The 26,546-nt window shown below is 32.8% G+C and overlaps 1 protein-coding gene across 2 annotated transcripts in view; it reads right to left on the reverse strand.

Moving 5' to 3' along the window:
- Window positions 1-26,546, reverse strand: part of LOC118198050 (uncharacterized) — a 106,724-nt gene that overhangs the window by 34,524 nt on the left and 45,654 nt on the right. For both annotated transcript variants that reach the window (XM_085827491.1, XM_085827492.1), the window contains exons 7-8: window positions 12,486-12,696; window positions 6,957-7,781 (exon numbers count right to left, since the gene is read on the reverse strand). In XM_085827491.1, the coding sequence (XP_085683617.1) occupies window positions 6,957-7,781; window positions 12,486-12,696 (1,036 nt within the window). The remainder of the gene's footprint in view (window positions 1-6,956; window positions 7,782-12,485; window positions 12,697-26,546) is intronic.

Genomic DNA, 26,546 nt, shown 5'->3' on the forward strand with positions numbered 1-26,546 from the left:
ATATAAAAGCACAGCGAAGTAACAAGATGACAGCTCTGTTGAACAAGGGAACAAAGATATATTACAACCTTATGTGATTTTTTGCACCAAATAATTCTATTGATTAAACGCAGACTTTGCATGCATACTCATTTGGATGCTGTTTCACTGGTAAGGTAAATGTGCTTTCTTTAGCTTCGTTCTGAGTGTAGTTGTATGGACGGGCCTTTATTGACAATCAGCAAAAATACTATTCTCTTACATTATGTGTATATATATATATATATATATATATATATATATATATACACATAATGTAAGAGAATAGTATATATATATATATATATATATATATATATACAAGGTGGTTCAAAACTAGAAGAACAAACTTCTAGGAGGGATAGGGAACACCTATTCCTCCTAGAAGATTTGATGCAAGAGTCTCCAGATGACTCGGAATCCCATAGCAATGCAGGATAAAAAATGTAGTCCTAGCAAGATAGAGGGGTATTAGGAACTATCGCAAGAAAACCATAGACAGCCATCTGCAGAAGTGTTAGAAATCACCGTGATTGCAGATTGATATTTAAATATCATAAGCTCAAAATAAATCATGACCACCTTCCTGATAATGAAGTTGCTTTAAGTTTTCTGGCTATGTGCTTGGTTCTTAAGAATTCTGCTCTTATTGCTGGACTCTCTTTTTAAAAATGATACATACATCTCTGTTCTTATTAAAAACTACACACACATTCTGCATATTCTCTTTGTTATGTCATGAAATTTAATCATTAATATGTGTTTTAAGTTATCATTATTCTAGTATTTTTATTTGTACTCTTGTATATTTTAATCTGGTAAAAATTTTTTTTAAGTTGTTAAAGCTTTATTTAGCTCATTATTCTTGAAACTGTAGTGTAACAAAGACAAGAAACGGTTCCAAGAGCCACCTGGTTTATGGTCTTTTACTATCAGTGGAGTAGGGTGTTGTGTTGTCGCTTTCTTTGTTGGTGGCCTTTTTACTAATGGCGTCATAATGAAAATCATCTTTCTTTCGCTTTGTTGTATTTGCTATGTTTCTTTCAGTAGGCTTAGGTAATTGGACTTTCTTATCGTTAGTTTCCGCTTGTTGGTTGGTGAGTCCACTTTACTTTCCCCCGTTCTGAGTACAGATGCTTGGATTCATTGTCACATTTTTCTTGTTTTGAATTTCTCAGTTAAAGCTAAAGTAAAATTCTGGGATTGGTGAGATTTAATTTGATGATTGTTTTGTAGGCCTATGAACTTACAGAGGTGGAGAAACCGAGATTTTCTGGAAGGTTTGCACGTTGTTAGATTCATTCGAATTCTGATTTTTGAAGAAGGAAAAAGAAAAAAAAAAAAAGTGGGGGCTTGACCCCTTGTGGGTCTTGCTCTCGTGAGCGGCGTGTACCAGCGGGCTGTGGCTATGGATTCCCCGCATTGAGCAGATGAGAAATTACATTATAAAAAAAAAAAGCCGCTAAAGCTCATCACAAAAATTTATAGCATTGGTCGCTTCTCCATTATAATTTTCTGAGAATTGTAAATAAGTATTCTCAAGGTGATGCAGATACCAGTGGGTTTTGTGTTTATCCTGCCTAGTGCCTTTCTAATTTGGATCCTTACAAGGCGTTTTTTTGTGATTTAAAAGAAGCATCTCGATACCTATGTTTTTCTTTCTTAATTTTACTGAAGCGTTCCTGATAAAGATTGCTCCTGATTTAAAAGAAGCATCCCGAAACCCGCGTTTTTCTTGGGTTTTGATTTTGTTGAAGCGTTAGCGTTCCTGATTTAAAAGAAAGCTGGACTATATGTTGAACTATCTAAAACTCTGTATTAATCCGTCGATGATGGCACACATGAGAAAATAGGAGTCTGCTGTATGAACTTCACCCTGTGAGTGATTTTTTTTCTGTCTTTTCTATTTAAACTGTAACCGAGTAATGATAGTTATATTAATATATGTGTAAACGAAGTGTATAGATGAATTAAATAATGAGTAGTTATATTAATGTACTTGTAAACGAAATGATTTGAAGATTTATGTAATGACAAGTTATTTAAATATACCTGTAAACGAATGATTAGAAAATTGGTACAACCAACTAAATTGTGAGTTATGGATTGTTTAAAAAAAGTGTACACTTACTCTTAACATGAGTGTAATGTTTAAAATGATATACATGTTAATTTTCATCTTACGGTTAATTTCTAGGGGACTGATCAGTTTACCTAGTTATCATATGTTTGAATATTCTAGAAATTAATAAATGTGTTTGTCTTATAATTTTATTGCATTTATTTATCTAGTGTATTTATTTTTTTAGGTGGTCTGTCATGTCCCTCCATTTGTTTGAGCCGGGAGGATTTTAAGAAAAATGGAGCTTTTATTGAATTTGGATTATTGTTTTTTTCTAGTGGGCTTCACAACATGCCCTATCGTACTAACCCATTACCACTATACGATTGTTCTTATGATATATTATGAATATGATTATATTTGATTTTCAGTTAGTTTGTCCGGCATCTAACGAGTTTAAGGGTTAAAGTCATAAAAGTTAAAACCCTTGTAAATTTTTCAGATATATAACATCTTTATATATACGAGGTGTATTCGGAAACTAAGTACCGTCTTGAAAAAAAAAATAGTAAAACAATTTTTTCGAATCCAATTTTATTTTTACGTGAAAATACATGTCTTAAACTATTTTTCAACATAGTTTCCGCCAATGATCAAACACTTGTCCTAGCGGGTGACCAGTTTTTGTATACCATTTTTTGTATACCAGTTTTTGTATACCAAACTTCCCGCCAGTTTCGATAACCACGACTCCACAGCATTTTTCGTGTCATCGTCAGATCCGAAGCGCTCACCACCAAGCTCGCGCTTCATGTGCAGGAACAAGGGATAGTCGGACGGCGCCAAGTCCGGGCTGTACGGCGGGTGATCGAACTGCTCCCAATGAAACTGTCGAATTAACAAGTGAGTGACACCAGCAGTTTGAGGCCGAGCATTGTCATGGAGCAACGCAATTCCTTTACTGAGCATTACTCTTCGTTTGTTTTGAATGGCACGCCTTAGTTTTGTTAAAGTCTCACAATATCGTGCTGCATTAATGGTTTCACCTCTGGGAAGAAATTCAGTAAGCAAAACGCCTTTCCTATCCCAGAAGACAGTGCACATGATTTTTGTGATGACATTGTCACTTTGAACTTTTGTTTTTTCGGAGAATGAGTGTGGCTCCACTCCATCGATTGTTGTTCCGATTCTGGTGTGAAATGACACACCCATGTTTCATCACCTGTCACAATTTGGTTTAAAACGTTTTATCCCTCATCACTGTACCGCGTGAGAAATGTCAGGGCACTACCAAGTCGCTTTGTTTTGTGAACATCAGTGAGCATTTTTGGAACCCATTGGGAACACAGTTTGCGATAATTCAAGCGGTCAGACACAATTTCGAACAAAACAGTACGTGAAATTTGTGGAAATGCCTCTGAAAGAGTTGTCATTGTGAAGCGTCTGTTCTCATGAATTGCTTCATCAACTTTCCTTACCAAATCATCGGTGACAATAGACGGCCAACCACTCCGAGCCTCAGCGTAGACATTTGTTCGACCTGCATTAAACATTCTTACCCACTTTCTCACCATTTCATCACTTATTCCGTATTCACCGTAAACTTCTGTCACTTGACGATAAATTTCGGCCGGTTTAACATTCCTTGCGTTCAAAAATTTAATCACGGCACGAATCTCACAGTCAGCGGGAGAACTAATTGTCTTAAACATTTTGAATGTGCACAGCAAACTGAAAACACACCATAGAGCAAGCAAAATGGTGACAATTGAAAGTCAGTGAACAAGAAAGACTAGTGCACATGCGCGGGACGCCTACCACAGCGCTGCGACGGCGCTAGAATGAAACGGTACTTAGTTTCCGAATATGCTAAATATATATATACACACCTTTTTTCTCTCTTGTACAGCTTTCGTAAGTCCCCCCCCTTTACGACAGGCACTAGCATTATTACATTTTGACCAGTACCAAGGCCTGAAGCAGTGGTCACTTTATTACGGAGGCACCTAAATAGATGGACCACATTGCCTCCTATGAAGAGACAGACAGTTTAAATCCATGCCTTCTCAGAAATTTGAACCCGGGCCCTTTGGTATGGCAGTCAAAGTCATTAACCTTTTTCCCATCTGGATAGCTAGTTTCCGTAAGTTATCCCATATCATTTGGTACAAGCCTGTTTAACAGTGGACCAGCTAGGATCAGACATACACACAAATTTTCCAATTAATTACAATACTTATGCATAGCATACTTTACAAGAAGTTGTATATTAGTTTCTGGTAACCTTTAATAGACAGGATACGCTGTAGGCACAGTTGAAAGAAACAAAAGCACGTGTTCACTTGAGCTCACTTGAGTGTGGCATTTTGAAATGACAATAGCTTGAAATGGATCTGTATGTGTCTGGGCTGCTGTGATTACAGGAAATCAAAGATCATGTTCTGAAGTTTACAGAACTTCAAAACTCCACTGAAATAGTACACTGAATGAAATTTGTGGTAAATAAGCAGAGGATTACAGTATGTCTTCCTATGGACGCTTCCATGTACATTTTTGTGAAGTACGTGTCTGACGTAAAAGATGGTCGAAAGCCAAGAACAAAAATGTCAACACACAAAGGAAATGTTACTTAAGCAGCATGCACAGAAATACCTCAAGATACAATGATTTTACAGGCATCATTATATCATATTTTAAAAAAGATTATAGAAAGAAGGACAAGCTTATGCCTGATCGATTCCTTACAAGCTTGATGCAACTTTACTGAAACGAAAATTTGATACTAAACATGAAACATTTTTGTCTCATAACCTGATAAAATGTGGATTAAAGCCAGAGTTGAAATTGTGCTAAATCCAGTGAAGTTCATCTTCCCCACAACTCCCAAAACTTGCCTAATGCATACCCTTTCGTGGGAAAGTAGCGACAAATCTGAGGATCAGATATCAGTCACAAATTGTAGGTCAACTACCATCAAGTTCATATGTGGGTCCATTAGACCTCAAATATTTCACCAAATTGAAACAACACTGCCCGTCTATTCTCCCTTAAGAGGTTAATTTCTTCAGTGATTATTTAAGCCATTTGAGAACTGAAAAAACGCAACACCCTAAAAGGGAAAGAAAGTCTTCTGAAGCAAAGGAGTAAATAGAAGGATCTGTAATGAAAAATTGCCTGAAATAAAATGAAACATGAAAGGGAAAAAGAAAATTAGATTGTATTATTTTTTGAACAACCTTCACATTGCTCTTCTGTAATATCATACTTCAAAAACAACATAGCCATTAAAGTTTGGTTTGGTTTATTTACTAAGGCAAAGCATGCTAGAGCTACCTGTCTAAGGAGAAGGATGCTTTTGCGGAGGACTTTCTAAAGGAACTGGCTCGTATACATGTTACACATGGGTAAAACCACAAAAATGCAGCCAGCCTGTTCGCCTGGAATCAAACCCAGGTCAGAACTACCAGTGTTCAGTGACTTCGCTGGTGGGCCAGCCATTAACTTTACCTTATATTAATTTACAGGCATGGAATTATATGCCATTTTCTTTGTTACTTTGTTGATTAACGCATGGCACAACACACAGCAAAATGAGAGATTTAGATTGACAAAAATACCATAAAAATAAAGTTTAGAGACTATTATTACTGAGGCATTATGTATTATAATATAGGTGAGACTTAAAAGTGACATAGACAGAAGTGAAAAAGATTTTATGACATTTGAAACTGGGGGAGCCTTCTTAAAGATGCCCCATGCAGTACACTGTAAAGTCTCAGATCCAGAATTGTTGGAACTTCAACAATTCCAGTTATTTCTGGATTTTAGATGATTAGCTTAAATCTCGTAAGATCACATGTAGACATGGCAACATTTGAGACTCACTTAATTGTGTAAGTTAGATTAAAAAATTGCTACCCCCAGAGACACACATACAATCACTTGCAGTCTGAAAATGTGACCCTTGTCAACAACAATACATTAATCTGACCATGGTGTGACTTCTTAGCTAGCAGTTCATTGAAACTGACATGCAGGAAACTTAGGAGAAAAATCATATTTACAGTGCACCTGCTTCCTTTTATTGAATATTATATTAACCATTCCTACATTTTAAGCTGGGGAAAAGTGAATTTTTTATATTATTTTATTTGTGTTTTGGCTAGTGATCCCATACTGGACTATTACTTTACACAGCATTATTTATTATAACATTTTAAGACTTTTCAAATAAAAAATATTCACTTCTTATTAGCTTTATTCTACAATAAAAGAATAAAAAACTATAAAAGAGATATTTATTAATAATTAAGAAATATTAATTACTGTTATTCTTCTTCATCACTATGGATATCATCATATAGGTAATCAACTCGGACACTCCATGTACAAAGAACAAAAATAGTAAATAATAATAACAATAGTAGAATAACAAACATAGTAATTACTTCCTGAGAAAATGGTTTCTATTTTTTATAGTCATTTTATTGTAAGCAGCAATTACTAGATCTGATAAAATCAATATCCTGATGGATATATAAGTATTTGTATTCACTCCTAGAGCTTTTTTGGAGTACGATAGGACTGATGTTTTTATATCCCTTATGGCTATCACTCTTCAGAATGGCTCATATAATACAGTGTTCATGAACAGCAGATGGAAAGACATGATCTGTGTTTGGGGAATAATATAACCCATTCTAAAATCTTTCAAAGAAGTAGATATAAGAGTTAAGTAAATACTTTCAAATTAGCTATTTTAATATGCATTAATTTAACAAAATTATCAAGTACAAAATACATATTAAAAAAATAATTCCTTAAAAATATTTCTGCACAAATTAAAGATTCATTTAATTAAAAAATATATAATTACCTTTAACCGAACTTTTAGTATCAACAAGAGAAACAGGTGACAATGAACTAGGTGAAGTTTTGACTGGATTTGGCGATTTGGACCACTGCTTCAATAATGGACTGTTGGAATGACTTGTTAAAGGCTGATAACACTGGTTTTTTGTGTGAGCTTTATTATGACTCAAGGCACTCATATTAAGCACTTCTTGTTTGAATGAAGAATCATCAATAAACTGATTTGGAGAACTGTTTTCACCTACATAGCTTACACACTTAGAGGCACTATTATCTACAAAACTACTCTCTGTGGCAACATTGCCACTTTGAGACTCCAATTTGACCCAACATGGGTCAGAATCACAATTTTGTTCACCGAGCTCATTTACAAAATTACTGGCAAAATCCGTTTTCACATCAGCCTTGATGGATCGTGGATTAGAAAGAACCGGGGAAACATTACCATTACCTTCACTTGTTTTAGATGAACCATCATCTATTTCAACAGATTCATGGCCATCAGCAACTGGAGGCATCCAAGAGGAGCTGCACAGCAGCAATTCTTGTTTATCAAGATGAGAAATATGTTCAAGTTTTAATTTGGGCTTTTTAACAACTGAAGTGTCATAGTCTGAGACCCTGTTTGAAATGCACAATTCTTCTGATTTCTTTTGTTGCTTGAAAATATCTGAAGCAGGAAAAGAACCATCTTGCATGCTTTTTTTCTTATGCTTAAATTTCTTTGTTGTGTTTGAATGTTTAGGCAAATCATTAGACTGAACCCATTGGCACTTAGATCCAGAGCCACTGTCTTGCTGAGCATTTAACTTAAGAACTAGACGACCACCTATAAAATAAAACCATATATGAGATATGACTAAACATAATACAATCTGTAATTGAAATTAATATTGATGCTATCACCATACAATTAAAAATTACTCTATTTTTATCCAAACTTTTTTTAATTAATAACATATAATTTAGGGTCAATGCCATCAATTCTATTTTAGATCGAATGCTTTTACAACATTTTCTACATCTGGTCAAAACACAGAACACACATGATAATAAATACTTCATTTTTGTTTCAAAAGAATACAGTAAAGTTAAATTAAATTTAAATAATTCTTTTGCGCCATTGCTGCATGGAATGAAATTTGAATTTAACAAACATTAACTATTCGTAAAAAGCAAATTAAAAGTTAATTAATTTTTAAATGAAACTGAATTACAAATCAACTTTACCTTATATTAGTGCCCTCTATTTATAAAGTTAGAAGAAACACACTACTTAACATCACTTAGTTTGGCCTGCTGCTCTACTCTCCAAATACAAATATAGTTGGTAAGTTAAATTAAAACATACTTTTTACTTGCCTTTTTAGTATTATTTATGTATTTTTTATAAATAGTATCTAGTTTCTTTTTGATTTACTTACATAATTTGTGTCGAAGTTTTTTATAGGCAAGAATTTTCTAAATTATTTTGTTTTTCTAAAAAAATTAGTTTTTTACTCTTAATTAACTTTAATTATTCTAGTCTTTACATGCCAATTTCTCTAAATTCCACTTGTTTAAATTTCTTTTTAGTAATTCACAACATTTGGTTTTACTTTTAGTTTTGAATTTTCCATTTACCCTTGCCAACATGGATGACGGAACATGAATTGAATAATTGAAGAATTAGGTTTGGAGGCAACTTGCCCTTGATAAGTCTGTCTCCTGTCTGCTCAACAATTATTCACTTATGCATTTTTATAAATTTTTAGGATTAAAAAATTTATATTATACATATATTATATATTCATAGATTTTGATACTTGCACTTGATTTATATATGCTCTCAGTTAAATGATATTGTAGATTAATTTGCAGCAATAATTAATTGTTTATTTGTAATTCAATTTCATTTAAAATTTAATTAACTTTAAATTTGCTTTTTACGAATAGAGAATGTTTGTTAAATACAAAAATACTTCATTTTTGCAATTAAAATGCTTTGTTATACACATACAAAGTAACGTTTCTGATGAAGACACTACATTACATAAAATTAGTCTTCAAAATCTGCCAATTTAGAGAACTGACAAGGCTATATATTTTTTGAGGAAAGTCCCTATTATCCACTGGAGTAAATGTAAAAAGAAAATAGCTGCAAATATAACTGAATAACTATGTTGCATACATTTTATGAGAAAAATAAAATTATTATGTTCAATATTTTTTCAAATAATAAAAGAAAGAAAAAATATTTAATTAATCATTTGAGATTAATTAAATAGCTTTTCTTTGCTATTTATATGGTATTAAAAATATCTTTTAAACATTGATTTTTTTCTAGTGGTATCCCTACAGAAGTTGCATGGAACACCAGTTTTTGTGGAATGCACTTCAAAAATCATTTGTATATAACATCAGTGACTGCATAAATGAAAAGTAAATATAGTTCACTTACTTTCAAATGTCAGCTGAGTTTTGCTAAATAACTGAAATGATCCACAGAGAAATAGATAATAGAAAACTTTATGAAGAGCATTGTGCAGTGCTGCTCTACTTCACCACGCAATGAAATGCCTGAGACTATTATTAAGTTTTGCTAAAATATTTTGAGTTAACCCATTAGCCACTGGTGTGGTGTTGACGTAACAGTCAAAATAAATGCGTATAAAAATATAACTACTAAAGATATTTTATACTAGTCAGATGATTTTGTGTAGGGAATCTTATCAAGATTAGTTCTGTAAAAAATATTTGTCTTCAACAATATTTTTTTAAATATAATAATTAGTCTTGTACTTGAAGCAAAATTTTCAACCAGGTATTTTTATAGAAAAAATTTAATGAGAGAATCACAATCTTTAGGAGTGATTTATTTTTAGCTAAGGTCACCGTTTATCAGAACATTTCATCAATCAACTGTTTGTGTAGGAATGGAAGGGAAAATAGGTGTTGCGCTGGTGCAACATCAGTGGGAAAAGGGTATTCCTTGTTTTTACCCATGCCTTTAGATGCTCTGGTTGATATTCATATACCAAGCTTTAAAAATGTGTAGAATGAGGTACCTTACATTAGAAGAAGCCCTTCAAAAATTTTTTTGATGAAGAAACAGATGATGATAATGAGCAGAATGAAACTGATACTGTTGTTCCACCAGAAACTGTAAAAGCTACGGATGACGAAGGGAATGATAATGTTTTGATTAATGATATTTTAGATGATACTCCTAGGAAAGTTGAAGCTCATGTAAGAAGTAAATTTCAGCCTCCTAAAAACAGTGCTAGCTATAAGAAAAAATTTTTAAAAAGAGAAAATTGAAATCTTGAAATGCATAAAAAAGGAACCGTCAGTTACGATTTTATCTTCTCTGGCACCTAAAAAATAAAGGTTTTAGTGCTATAGGAACAATTCAAGAAAACTGCATACAAATATGCCCACTAGAAAAGGTGAAATGTATCTGTAAGAGAGACGGGGGTTATTATGATTTCCAGTATGAAGAAAAAAACAAAATAATTTCTGTCTAAAGTAACGACTATTCGATTGCAGCTGTTGGATCAACATTTAGAAAAATTCCAGCCTGTAAAAAGTGTTTCCCATTATTTAACAACGCAAAAAAAAAAAAAAAAAAAAAAAAAAAAAAAAAAAAAAAAAAAAAGTTTCTGTATCTCAGCATCACTTTATTGAATAATATATACAATGCCAAAATGGGAGGAGTCAATATACTACAATTTAGTAGCCAATTACAGAATAACAGTTCGTGGCAAAAAAATGGTGGTGGCAAATATTTACTAATTACTTTGATATATCCTTGACAATGCATGGGAAAAATCATGACATTCCACTACTGAAATAAAAAGTATCTTTTAGATTTCAGATGTGAGATTGCATTATTCCTTTTGCAAACTTCTACTGAGAGTGTAGAATTGACTTGAATTAGATCAGCAACAAGAACACCCAGTAAATTCAACATTCAAAAACCATTGCATGAAAATGGTAGACATTTTATTGTAAAGTCTGAGAATAACAGAATTTGTAATTGCAGAAATAACAGAAATTGTAAAGAAAGCCTTAGCCAGACTTTTTATAAATGCAAGGTATGTAATGTTGCTCTACACCATGATTGCAGTGAAGCTTTTCATGCTTGAATCTTTCAACTGAAAATAATCTGTATTTGTAAAAGAAATACAATGTAAATTTTAACATTAAATTAATTAAAAGTAAAGTGATTTGTAGATTTATAAAAGGCTGTATAACTAAAAGTAATCCAGCACTCAAAGAAAACTTCGCACGAGTACAATCATACTCACTAAACATCCGTATTTTTATTCCGCTGAAGTTGACCCAATGCAATGCTCGATTTTTTTCATTTTCTGTTACAAATACTTAATTTAATACTTATTATTTGTAGAAGAAAAAAGTCATGTAAATAAGTTTTGGCAGTTAATGGGTTAAATTCTGTCCTGTTTTTTTGGGCTTATATCACAATCATGTATTAGATGAAAAAATTATGCAAATTTAAAAGGCATAACAGTTTAACTGTGCCTTATAAAATCATTCAATATATTAAAGCACCATCTTACTGAAAATTAACTCCTGTTGAATCCATAGATGGCCGCAAATTAATTTGAGAACTTTCTGAACATTCAGTGACATAAAATAAGACAGTAGACATAAAATAATAACTGGCCACAATTTCTCTTATTTCTGTATACAGAAATATTTCTTTTCACTTATGGGTTACAAAAATGAAAAAGTTACAAAAGGCATGAGTAAAACAAGATTATAAAATTGCAAACAGTACACATGAATGAAAAAATATTCATTAAAAACACATCCAAAGAAAAAATAATATTTAAAATGAGATAAAAATAGCTATATATTTGGATGCTGTTAACTAGGAAAGCATGCTTAACAAAAGAACAATTTCTCAGAAGAGCTTTTATCTGAAGAGAAATTAAATGACCTTACTTCTAGTGATTTTTCTACATCCAGTCTTAACATCAGTTTACATATTGTTTCACTTAAGTAGATAGATAAAATAAAAGTGATTTTCATTAATGCTACTTAAAATTTTATGCCTGTAAACAATTACAAAAGATTGTATGCATACAATTTCCTACTCTCCTTAAATGACACTTTTGGATTATGATTTCATTAATCAAACAAGGAAAAATACAGCAATATTATAGGAAACGAATAATAGCATGCTCAAAGAAAAATATCTCTGACAAAAACTTTAATAGTAATGACAGTCTTGATAAAACAGAAGTGTTAATTGAGCAATAATAAATTATATAAAAGTTAATTTCTTGGATAACTTTAAAAAAATTATAATACAGCTTTAGTACAACATAAAATTAAATTTTCTTTCTTAAAGAGATTGAAATTTGGAAACATACAATAATAATTTTGAATAAAAAATTAAATAGATTTATTTCAATGTACAAGAAGAGTGAGATGTGTTTCTGGTAAAAAATCTAGAGTTATCCCAATATTCTTTCAACAGTTAGGATAGGTAAAATATTTTTGAAAGGAAACACTAATACATTACCTAAAAAAAATTTTAAACTTCCAACAGTTGATGAAGCTGGCATACCATCTTCAGTCACTGACATTTTTAATTCAGGTACTGCTTGGCAATGATCAATGACTCTGCTATTTTCTAAAAAAAGGATCGATTCTTTAGTAGGTTCTGTGGGTTCTTCAACATTCAAATCTTCAGACTGTGGTTCATCAGATGGCAACATTTCACTCTCTGAAGACTGAAAATTAAATTAGAATAGGTATTACACATAAAATATGCATTATATCTGTGTGTATTAGCATCTATAAAGAAATGATAGATCACAATGGATAAAAAAATTTGTGAGTAAATAAACAGTTGTGTTTGGATATCCAATGTTACAATAACTTTAAATAAATAATAAACTATTAAGCACTGAAAATTTGGCTGTGTTTTAGGATTTTCTTTTTATATGAATACTTTTAACTTTTTTTTTATCATGAATGCACTTTTCTATCATATCATATGTATTCACCTTTCTATTGTAAGATAGTAAAATGACTATATTAAAAAAGAAATATATGTCTTCACCTTTCTATTATAAGATATTAAAATGACTATATTAAAAAAAGAAATATTAGTCCTATACAAACACATATTTAGATAATATGTGAATGCCTATATGTTTATTTAATGAAAAAGATATTCCATAATTAACCTTGTGCACAAAATAATTCAGTATGAGCTTTTTTTAAGGAAAATGAATTGATGTGGATCATTACTAGGAAATTATAGTTAAGATTAAATAACTTAAAGACCCAGTAGCCATGGTACTTTTTAATTATCCCCACCCCCACAAAAAGTCGCAAATTCATTGATGAATTTGTGAATTGGCAAACATTTTTTGCTGCCTAACTTTGTGTCTTGTAGAGACTATTCTGTTCAGAATTAATAATACGAAGGCCATTGTAAAGATCGTGACTTGTAAAGATCATGACTTGTGAAGATCGTGACTTAAAGAGAACGTGAAATATAAATAATAGGACAAGAACTTGCATTTTATGGTGTGGCAACAAGAAGAGGATTCGAAAGATTTTTATATATATTTTTGTTTAGAGAGTTGAATGTTTTTAATTTTTGAATAGTTGTAAGAGTTTTAATTGCAGTAATTAAGAGTTTAAAATTTTGATAGTTTAGAGCTGCAGTATTTATTTTTTTTGGTTCTGTTTTAAAATTTAAATAAAGGTATTTTGTTTATTCTGAAAAATTAGCTTTATTCTTCCTACAAGATTCAATATTCATTATATTGAAATAAGGAAAGGATTTTTACTGGCGCAGTCGACAGGATCGGAGTTTCCCCGCATATAATTACGAACCAAAATAACTCAGGTGAGAGCTCAATTTACCTTGGAAACGTAAAATAGTTAATTAAGATTATGAAAAGTTAATTATTGTTTCCGTCATGGAATCTTAGTTTATTTACTTGTCAAAGTAATGAATACGCCAGTGTTCAAATGTAATTTTCAAAGTAATGAATACGCCAGTGGTCAAATGTAATTTTCAAAGTAATGAATACGCCAGTGTTCAAATGTAATTTTCAAAGTAATGAATACGCCAGTGTTCAAATGTAATTTTCAAAGTAATGAATACGCCAGTGTTCAAATGTAATTTCGTTTGACTCGCCAGAGTAGGTGAACGACACATTAAGTATTGATTCTACTGATTGATTTTCGTGTCGAATAAAATTAAATTCATTGTGAATTATATTTAAATAGAAAAAGAAAAGAAAAAAAATAGCTTTTCATAAAACTAAGAGTCTATTGGCTGAATAAAATCGAGACATGGCTTTTATGGGACGTGGGAAAAAAGAGGATTTGCTGGCTTTAGCTGCTGAATTAGAAATTCAAGTAGATCCAAGTATGAAAATCGTGGCGATAAAAAATGAAATAATTCAAAGTGATACATATGATGAAGCATTTGCTAAAGAAGTGTTTTTAACGATTATTGAAGAGAGGAAAAGAAAAGAAGAGGAACAGCGAAGAAAGGAGAAAGAAGAGATTGAGGAACACCGAAGAAAGGAAAAAGAAGAGATTGAGGAAAGACGAAGGAAAGAAGAATTAGAAGCACAGCAGAAAAGAGAGCAAATGGAATTTGAATTGAGGAAACTCGAAATTGAATCTCGTGTTCGACTAACACAAACTCCACCAACAAATGAAAATGGACATCATAATTTTTATTTAATTAAGCTTATTCCCAAATTCAATTTAAGACATGATGATATTGTGATTTATTTATCCTTATTTGAAAGACAAGCTAAAAGGACAAAGATTGATCCTAAAGATTGGGTTTCATGTTTATTGACTTTAATGCCATCTGAAATCATTCAATTAATTGGTAGGGAGTCTGAAGAAAATTTTGAAGATTATGAGTACATTAAGGCCATTTTATTGAAGAGATTTAAATTAAATCCTGAAAGCTTTAGAAAAAAATTTGTGATGCACCAAAAGAGCGCTGAAAAATCATGGAGAGATTTTTGCTACGAAATTACAAGTTATTTTGAAGAATGGATCAATGGTCTTGAAATCACAAATTTTGCCGCGTTAAAAGACTTGATTATTACTGACCAAATTAAGAAAAGAGTACCCTATGAAGTAAGAGACCATCTTCTTGACAACTGGGCGAAAATCGTTTCTCCAACCAAATTAGCTGATAAACTTGACGAATATGACAGTGTTCGTAATATCTCAAAACAGAATGGTGGTAATCCATCAGCAGACAGAACTAATAAAAAATGGCAACCTCGTTCTCCACTTCCAGAAAGAGCTTTCAGAAATAAATCGCTGTACGCTGAAAACACGCCAAGAGTGTACCCATCCCGTAAGAGTGACGAACCACAAAAGACTAATTTCAAATTAACTTGCTATAATTGTGGAAAAGAAGGTCATACATCTAAGTTATGTACCAAAAATCGGATACCAAGAAGTGCTTCTGCAACAGCACAAAACAACTTAATACAAACACAAGCACCCCTAGCAGAAAAAGAAAAACCAGAAGTGCTAACTGCCAAGATCTCTATTCCTGTCTCAAAATCAGTGGACGTATCTAGAAACATAGATGAATTAAAACTGGTCAAAGTTAAATGTGGAGATATTATTCTAAATGGAATCGTAGACACGGGAGCACAAATTTCAGTAGTCCGTGAGAAATTGGTTGACAACATACCTTGCGAAGGAGAAAGTAAAATAGAGATATCTTCTGCTTTTTGTGAAAACGAAATTACTCCACTAAAGATTTTCCAGATGAAAATTGACGATGATTTTCACGGTAGAGTGTCCATTACGTGTGCTGTTTCAAAAAAGCTAGTTACCGACTTGCTATTGAGTTCTTCAGCTTATGAAACACTCTGTGGAAATATCGAACTGTGGAACTGTGATCGTCATTGGGATGCATCCCCCTTAGAGTACAAAGAGACAGATGATAAACCCTCACCAGTTGAAGACATTACTACAAATTTGGCTGTTGTTAATCAGATTTCCCAAGAAAACATAGAGTCTCTGAAAACAACGAACAAGGTAAGACTAGAATTCAAGACACATCAAGAACAAGACGAAACTCTGAAAAAATGCTTTGAATGGGCAAATAAAAATCAAAATTCATATACTTTCGATGATGGCATATTACTTCATTCCGAATATATCTGTGGTGAAAACATTAAGCAAGTTGTATTACCTTTAGAAAAAAGAAGGGAAGTCCTAAGAATGGCACATGAAATCCCTCTTGCCGGCCACCTCGGTGAGAAAAAGACAATTCAACGAATCAAGTACTCATTCTTTTGGCCTACTATTAAGCAAGATGTTAAAAAATTCTGTGAAAGTTGTAAAGAATGCCAATTGAGGAGAACAGTTACGTACAAAGATCGAATCCCAATTCAACCTATTGTTAGGCCGGAAACACCCTTTGAAGTATGGAGCGTGGATTGTATCGGGCCATTAGAACCTCCATCCAGGAGAGGTCATTGGTTTGTGATATGTGCAGTTGACCTATGCACCAGATGGGCAGAAGCCACCCCCGTCAAAGACATAAGTGCGAAATTAACATGCAACGTTTTGATGAGTTTTTTTACTCAAACTGGATTTCCAAAAGTGATTTGTTCCGACCAGGGAACTAATTTCACAGCCAAACTCACCCGAGCCTTTGAGAACTTACTTGGTGTGTCTCCACGATTCTCCACTCCAGGACACCCCGAGAGTATGGGTGCTGTCGAGCGTTGGAATAGAACCTTAAAAGAGATGATGAACAAAAATATCCAAGAACATGGCAGAAACTGGGATTTGAATCTTCCCTATCTCCTGTTTGCCTACAGAGAAGTGCCACATAGCACCACTGGTTTGTCTCCCTTTCAGATGGTATATGGAAGAATACCACCAGGACCATTATCTTTGCTGAAAGAAATATGGACAGGTGAACGTAGCATTCCAGTTACAGTTTCCGTTCAATTGAAAATTATCTACAAGACCTTTTAGAAAAATTAAGAAAAGCTCATGACATTGCATCAGCAAATTACAAAATATCTCAAGAAGAGTACACTTCAAGATACAATTTACGTTCTCAAGAAAAGACTTTCAATGTTGGGGACAAAGTCCTTGTGTTAATGCCATCATCATCACATAAATTGCTCAACACGTGGCAAGGACCAGCTACCGTGATCAAACTTACCAGGCCACACTCTGCCAAAATCGAAATGGAAAACGGAAGTATTAGGGAACTCCATATAAATAAGTTAAGGCCATATATTGCTCGTGTAGATCACGTTGGTATCATTTTTGACCAAGATGAAGAGTTTGGAGATATCCACTATGCACCAGCAGATCTTATGAATAAATCTGCTGATGATATCTGGACCCATTTACAAAATTTGAAAGGTGACTTAAAATATTACCAATGGGAAGGACTATTTAAAGTACTAAAATCTTATGTAGATGTTTTCAGTAGCAAACCTGGTCAAGCCAATGTTGATGGTCATGACATCAAGGTTACAGAAGGATGTAATCCGAAAGGATTGAGGCCCTACCGTGTTCCTGTTTCACTTCAAGAGGAAGTCGATTGTCAAGTTAAAGAACTGTTAGAATGGGATCTTATAGAACCCAGTGACAGTAACTGGGCACATCCTATAGTATGTGTTGCAAAAAAGAATTGCGGCGTTAGACTGTGCATAGACTTCAGGCTTTTAAATAGCTTCACAATTCCGGACGCCTATCCGATGAAGATTGCTAAAGATTTACTATTCGAAATAGGGACAGCCAAATTCATAACAGTTCTCGATTTAACCAAGGGATATTGGCAAATTCCTATGAAAGAAGAAGCTAAACCCTACACAGCATTTATCACTCATTCCGGCCATTACCAATGGAAAGTTCTCCCTTTCGGTTTGAAAAATGCTGGAAGTACCTTCCAAAAATCGATGGATAAGGTGCTTGCAAACCATAAGAACTACTGCCGTTCATATATTGATGATGTGGCAATATTTTCTGAAACTTGGGATGGCCACCTCTATCACATCGACCAAGTGTTTCAGACACTGAGAAACGCAGGTCTAACCGCAAATCTAGAAAAGTGTGATTTCGGAAAGAGCCACGTGAAGTTTCTAGGACATGTAATAGGTTCTGGCACTCACTCTCCAGATCCTGAGAAAGTAGAAGTCATCAGAAATCTGTCTAAGCCTACCACTAAAAAAGAAGTCAGGAGTCTTTTAGGGCTAGCAAGCTACTATAGGGATTATATCCCAAATTTTTCTGAGATTGTTTTACCTCTAACAAACCTTACAAAGAAGAGTGTTCCAAATAATATTCCATGGGACTCTGAAAAAGAAGCAGCTTTTAACAAACTTAAAGAAGAGTTGATTAAAATGCCATCTCTGCATACTCCGGACATCAGCAAGCCCTTTCAACTCTATACGGATGCATCTGCTTTCGCAATTGGAGCGTGTTTAGCTCAAAACGACGAACATGGCAAAGAAATGCCCATAGCATTTTTCAGCAAGAAACTAACGCCCTGTCAACAACGATGGTCAACCTTCGAACGAGAAGCAGTTTGTGTCATTGAAGCCTTGAAAAAATTTGACACATGGATTTTCGGTGCCAAAGTGCAGATTGTGCCTGATCACAATCGCCTCACCTACTTGACCCAAAGCGCCCCTCATGAAGCTAAACTGTCTCGTTGGGCCTTAGCGTTACAACGGTATAACATGACTGTGACATACCGCAAAGGAAGTTCACATGGGAATGCTGATGCTTTGTCAAGGTTAGCTGTTAACTCTTTCTCTCTCAATGAACTCTGAGCAACATTGTCTCTACGGTGACGAATGTGCTTCTTGTGGGGGGACATGTAAAGATCATGACTTGTAAAGATCATGACTTGTGAAGATCGTGACTTAAAGAGAACGTGAAATATAAATAATAGGACAAGAACTTGCATTTTACGGTGTGGCAACAAGAAGAGGATTCGAAAGATTTTTATATATATTTTTGTTTAGAGAGTTGAATGTTTTTAATTTTTGAATAGTTGTAAGAGTTTTAACTGCAGTAATTAAGAGTTTAAAATTTTGATAGTTTAGAGCTGCAGTATTTATTTATTTTTTTTGGTTCTGTTTTAAAATTTAAATAAAGGTATTTTGTTTATTCTGAAAAATTAGCTTTATTCTTCCTACAAGATTCAATATTCATTATATTGAAATAAGGAAAGGATTTTTACTGCCATCCAGGAAGTAGATTACGTTTCCGTCTGTGTCCGCTAGGGGCGGGGCTAGCGCGGCCATCTTGGGGTCAGAGCGTTGCGCAGCTCAGTCTGCATCTAGCCGTGCTAGTGAGAGGTTCGTGCTGTGCTCCGTTCAGATACTGTGACGGTTTGAAATGTCTGCGTTAATTGAAAATCCCGTGAGCTGCGAGGTGCGCTCAGTAATAAGGTTTCTGACTGCAAAAAACTGTAAACCGATAGAAATCTATCGGCAGCTTCGTGAAGTGTATGGGGACAACATTATCACTGAAGGTGGAGTGCGTCAGTGGGTCATAAGATTTCAAAATGGCCGAACCAATGTTCAGGACGAAGATCGAAGTGGGAGACCCAGCATAGTGACCGCCGAACTTCTCGAAAAAGTCGATGCTAAAGTCCGTGAAAATCGAAATTTCACAATAATGGAACTTTCTTTGAGTTTTCCACAAATTTCGCGAAGTTTGTTGCACGAAATCATCAGCGAAAAGCTTGGTTACCACAAGTTTTGTGCAAGATGGATTCCAAAAATCTTGACAGAGGACCACAAAAATCAGCGAATGGCTGCAGCGTTGAACTTTTTGGACGCTTACCATAAGGATGGTGACTCTTTACTCGATCGCATCGTTACTGGTGACGAAACATGGGTGAAACATGTGAACTGTGAAACGAAATTGCAATCAATGCAGTGGGGGCACACAAGTTCTCCCCAAAAACCCAAGAAATGCATGCAAACAATGTCGGCAAGGAAGATGATGGCGACTGTTTTTTGGGACAGAAAAGGTGTAATTTTGGTGGACTTCCTGGAAAGAGGCACTACAATAAACTCTCAAAGGTATTGCCAAACTCTCCAAAAACTCAGAAGAGCAATTCAAAACAAGCGCAGAGGAATGTTGAACTCTAAGATCTTGTTGATTCACGACAACGCCCGGCCCCACACGGCAAATGTCACTCGTAAAGTTCTTGAATCTTTTAAGTGGGAGTTGTTTCCTCATCCGCCGTACAGTCCCGACCTGGCACCGAGCGACCTCCACCTATTCCCAGCAATGAAGAAGTGGCTGGCTATGCAGCGTTTTGATGACGACGCACAGCTGCAAGAAGAGGTAACGAAGTGGTTGAAGGCGCAGGCGGCCGAATTTTTCGACGAAGGAATTTCCAAGCTCGTACATCGCTACGATAAATGCCTTAATTTGTATGGTGACTATGTAGAAAAGTAGTATTTGAGTGTGGCTTTCATCTGTATATAATAAAATTTGTTTCCTATACTTTGTTTATTTTTTTATTCCAAAACGTAATCTACTTTCTGGATAGCCCTCGTAAAAAGAAGCATTTTAAAGAAAAATGAAATTTTAAAGGAAAAACAATCTGCTTAGCAGTATTTATATTTCTACAGCTGGTACATACTGTTCATCTATGGCTATCTTTGAAATGGTAGTCAAATACAAAAGTATGTAAACCCAACTACTCATACGCAGCCAGTTACTCAAATATACATGTTGACAAATACGCTACCAACTACTCAAATATGCATACGTTATTTGATTGCTGTCATGTGTATGCTCAAAAATATGTGAAAAACAGCACTTATACCGAATGCATAAACTAAAGGATAATATAATAAATTAATATCTTAAAATATATAATAATATCTTTTAATATCGTACAATCTGAAAGTCTCATTAATTAAACTAGGAAGTATTCCCATATATGCACATTAAAAATTCTGATCTAATTACTGTAAGTAGCCGTAAAATAATGATAATAAATACACCGCCCAGCTAATACTGTAAAGATTTATTTCTCATATCAATAGCCATCATTTTGAAGAGTTAAATAATAAAATTAATAAATCAATATATTTAATGTATTTTTCTGTGAAAAATGATTCATTGCATTATATTTAAAATTACTTCTCACCAAAAAGCATTAAAATATAATATATTTGGATATATAATGCTTTAATGAGCATGATGCATTTAAATGTACAACATCCAAGAAGGCATTTTAAGTAAAAGAACTGTAATGCTAACACTGTTGCTTATAACTTAAACACATGAAAACATGTTCATGAAATGAAATGTAGTTAATGAGAACAAAATAAAATTTTTAAATTGCATTAATTTGAAATGAAGTGCAGTAAAAATTTCGAGATCTGAAATCTCTGGGAATGATTCCAGATTTTTAAATCACCAGTTTCATACTAATAAGTTGACACATAAAAATTTAAAAATATGAAATAATGAAGCATTTATGACATTAAGAGAATCAAAATTTCAAAGTTAAGCTCAATATTTATTTGTTTTCTTTCAATATAACTTATTTTAGCTCTTTTGTTTTCTGTACTTTCTTTGTAATGTTACAGACAAGCAAAATTTATATTTCTTGTGTCAAGAATTAAGACTAAACTATTAATCGAAATCTTTCCTTCTCAACAGCAATTTTTTCACCGTCTTCAGTATTGATAGGGAGATTTCTGGATATAAAACGAAATTATACATTTTGTGGTACATTAGTTGATTACTTAGGTTACTGTCATCAGAATGGCAAGCTTCTGCTATAGCATCTTCATATATTACTTACCCATATTTCTTCACAAATTCTCTTAACCTATTAATGACAGCGCTACCTTTTACTTGGAAAAAAACGAACAAAAATATTTCTTTTGATGTATTACAGTATTATTATTAAGAGAAAATTTGTACCAGGAAAGAATATTTTTTATTGAAGATAAATGTTGCCAAAATGTAACATCAGTCAAAACTGATTACTTTTGGGATACATTGAATAATTTGCTATTAAAAGGCACATTATATATATATATATATATATATATTTTTTTTTTTTTTTTGCTATTAAAAGGCACATTATATTTTTATAAATAATAGCACAGTTATCATTTGTCTATCACAGTTTTTGCATCTTTTTGTTTTGTTTGTTGATTTTTCTCAATAATGTGATTTGTGGGATCCTTTCTCATTTTGCTTAAGGCTCAAATCTAAAAGAAAAATAGTCAGCTAAGACAATAAATATATGAAAATGGAGGCTACAAATTTTCAGAATATTCTTACCTCGTTTTTAGCAATGCCACTGAAACACTCCTTAAAAATCTTACTGGGATTTTTTAGGTCTATAGCAATCTCAAAGTTTGGTTTAGCTATGTCGGTGCAATTCTTAAAAATAGGCTATCGCCACCTTTTATTTGCTCTTTACACACAGCGCAACAAAATTGTCCAGATGGTCCATGCCACTCATACATTTATTATAATTTCTAATGTGTTTAAATTGCTTTACAGATATGGATTTGTTTTCTCTTCACCACTGAAAGCAGATCAACTGTTTCAAAGAAAGTTCAATCAACTTTCTTTCTTTTACATATATATTTTTAATAAAATATAGATATATAATATAATTTTAAAAAATATATATTATAATATATATTATTTACTTTTATTTATTTATTTTTTATGGCCACAGGAACTTTTATTTTGTCAAGTTCTGTGATTCTTACATGCACCTCAGTGCTTTGTGATTCACTTATCGCTTACTTTATTGTTTATATCTGTTAAATTGTTTTAATTATTTTTATTATGGCCCCTGTTCAAAGAAAGTTATACACACAGCTGCTTTTAAGCTTTCTGAAGTAAAAAAAGGGACAGAAATTGGGCTGTGGCTAGAGAAATTCAGATTGATGAGAAATGCATTTGTTGGTAGAAGTCCAAAAATTACATTAAAAAAAAGTGATTTAGTATAGAGTGATGAAAATGACCTTGATGGTCATCTGTTAAGTTTATTTAATTCTGACAGTGATCAGTCAGATTTTGAATATTTTGTATGAATAAATGCAGTTTATTTTAAATATAAAATTTTGTTTGATTATTTAACTTATGTATATTCTTTTTCACGGTATGGTAAACTGAATCTGCAAAAATAACATAGAAATCAGCAAGGCTCATCCACACAAGGTGCGACACATGCTTATTTTTTATTTATATATATGTAAAAAGTCGGACAGGATTAACCTGGTGCAAGTTTTCCCGAATGGATTTTGACCTCTGCTACCTCAAACTTCCAGTGAATCACCAAATTCGTTTCCAATTTTACGGCATATTTTAAAAGTACTTTGTGATTTAACGGCATATTTTAAAAGTACTTTGAAATCATCGAGTATCTGCAAGTTCAAAAGTGAAAAGTATTTCGAATCAAGGTCAGTGTCACCAACGTAGTGAAATATGGTTAATCTTCCTTACTCGCTTCGAATATTCGCAATGTTTATGCATCTCCGATCATCGCATAAAAACAAAATTAAACATCCAAAGTGCTTTGAAGGTCATCAACCTCATTAGTGAAATAAGAAATGCTAAATAGTATTTTGTGCTCTCTTGCATGTTCCGTGCTTTAATCAGCTAATTCTTCATATTCGAAAAATGCAATATTATCAAAAGTCATGAAATGTGATCCTGAAGTGATATTAAGTTCCAAATGGAGTCAATTGTGTTTTTGAATGACTTTGCTTTATAAGTAATTTATCATTTATAAGTAACTGCGTTGTTTTATGATTTGTTAATGGTAATATTTTGCTTTAATCATTTTAAGATCACTGTTAATAATTCAAAAATATTATGATTTATTTAAAATGTAGTTTTGTATTTCTGAATTGGGGAAAAAGAAATTATTGAATTTGGTAAAAATTAGAAATGTTTTACTTAGGGAAGGTTTCTAATGCGAATAATATTTTTGTACTATTGTTTAAAATTTTTTTTTGAATTTTTACTGTATTTTAAGAATGAAATTATTGTTTGAAAATTTTAAATTCCAGGAACTGCTTTAATGTTTTCAAGATAAACGTTGAAGGCTCTCACCTTATGAAAAAAAAAAAAAAAAAAACATTTTTTAATCTAAGTATTTTTATTTTTTCATAAAATAGAGTGTGTTTTTAATATTCATATGGAATAACAGCAGTTCGAAAAAGTCCAGTTGCCTCTACAGAAGGAACGGAGGTCTTTTCTACAGTAACTGCTGATTTGGCAAATCTTTTGGCCATTGGTGAAGAATATCAAACACCAGTTTGCTCAACTGATAAACCAATATGATGGAAATGCTAGTATTTAGAGAAAGTTGTGGAGTCTTCAAGTTTTGTAAAGAATAAGTAAATTTTAAATGTCTTAATAATAGTGAAAAATTTGAAATTGTGTTTATGAATGATGTGTTACAAAATTTTTATATATTAAAATACCTTCCCTAAAAAATATAATCAAATAACATGAAATTTGGCATCTTAATTTGTAATATAATAGAAATATTTTCATAAGGCTGGGAGTGGGAAAGTTTCAGTTCAGAATTTTGGTTTAGAATTAATTTGATTGGACAAGAGGTAAAAATTTGAAAGAATTTTATTTGAACATTTAGTTTGTGAAAAATTTGAACTTTAACCATGTGGAACTTTCAAGAACTTTACAAAATTTCATTGGACATTCTTATCTCAGAACACTAAAATGTGCAATTGTTTTAAAAGAGTACAGTGTCTAAAACTATTACTGAATTCAAAATTTTATGACATTCAGTGAAATGTCAAAACTGAGTCAAAATATCGGTCAAAATTTTATGACAATAATTTTTTGTTTAAAAGTTAATATGTTTGTATTTTCAAAATTATATCTTTCACATTTTGCTGCTCTAATGCTTGTTCTTCCACCCTGCTCACCCAACTTTTCTTTTAAAGGGGGGATATGTAAAATATAGCAAAATATGATAGCTGTTTCAAAAAAATAATTGACGACCTCAAAATTAACATTCAAAATTTGGTAATCTGCCCCTAAATTCATCTCTTGTCACAGGTTCCAGACTTTTCTATCTTATGTAACATTTTAATGCAGATACTTCTCGTCTAATCAAATTAATTCTAAACCAAAACTGTGAACTGAAACTTCAGCCTTCTTGCTATGAAAGTACTATAACCTTTCCCTTTTCCGCGTAGCTCTCCTGCTGGTAATACGCTTTTCATCTATGCTGCTGCCGCTAACTTATTTAAGATGACGTCGTACTTCAAAATGGGAGTTATTCTATTCAAATATTATTAAGAAGTATCTTATCTGAAAAAGGATGATTTGATATGCATGGAAAAAATAAAGCTTGTGATTTTTCAAGATTTGTGCTAAATTGCGTCATCATGCTTTCCACTCTGCCACCTTCAAACCACAGTTTCATTACAATAATATGGCGCAGCCGATTTTCGACTCTACAGGCGTGGAACTTCAGTGCAGTTTATTTCAACTAATCTTACATCGTTTAGTGAATGGATGAAATAAAAAAGGTAACTATTCATCTGAATTCCCAATCAAGCCACTACGGTCTTCTCGGTCATCTACGCAGTATCGTAAGCTGTTGGGAGGTCTACTGCTTTCATCTACGCATTTGAAATCATTACACATATATATGTAATGATTCCAAATGTGTAGATGAAAACAGTGGAACTTTTAACAGCTTAGATACAGCGTAGATGGCCGAGAAGACAATAGTGTGACAGAGTAGAAAGCATGATGACGCAATGTAGCACAACATATCTTGAAAAATCACAATCTTTATTTTTTCCACGCATATCAAATCATCCTTTTTCAGACAAAATGTTTCCTAATTATATTTGAATACATAAATTGCAGTTTGAATTAGAACGTCATCTTAAGTAAGTAAGCAGCAGCATGGTTTAAAACCGTCTTGCCAGCAGGATAGCTATGCGATAAAAAGGGAAAGGTTATAGTACTTTCATAGGAAGAAGGCTGGGAGTGGGAAAGTTTCAGTTCAGAGTTTTGGTTTAGAATTAATTTGATTGGACAAGAGGTATCTGCATTAAAACGTTACGTAAGATAGAAAACTCTGGAACCTGTGAGGAGAGATGAATTTAGGGGTAGATCATCAAATTTAGAATGTTAATTTTGAGATCATCAATTATATTTTGAAACAGCTTGTTATATCTTACATATCCCCCCTTCAAAAGAAAGGTTGTGTGAGCAGAGTGGAAGAAAAAGCATTAGAGCAGCAAAATTTTAAAAGTTATAATTGTGAAAATACAAAACATATTTACTTTTTTTTTAAACAAAAAATTATTGCCATAAAACTTTGACCGATATTTTGACATTTCATTGAAAGTCATAAAATTTTGAATTGAATTATGAATCTTAGCACTGTATTATTTTTAAACAATAGCATATTTTAGAGTTCTGAGGTAAGAATGTCAATGAAATTTTGTAAAGTTCTTGAAATTTCCACACAGTAAAAGTTCAAATATTTACACAAAATAAATGCTCAAATAAAAGTGTTTCCAATTTTTGTTGATGAAAATATTTATAT

The sequence above is a fragment of the Stegodyphus dumicola genome, chromosome 12 (genome assembly GCF_044657685.1).
Source record: "Stegodyphus dumicola isolate Sdum_Otavi_A_Nest chromosome 12, ASM4465768v1".
In the NCBI taxonomy this organism is placed as follows: Eukaryota; Metazoa; Arthropoda; class Arachnida; order Araneae; family Eresidae; genus Stegodyphus; species Stegodyphus dumicola.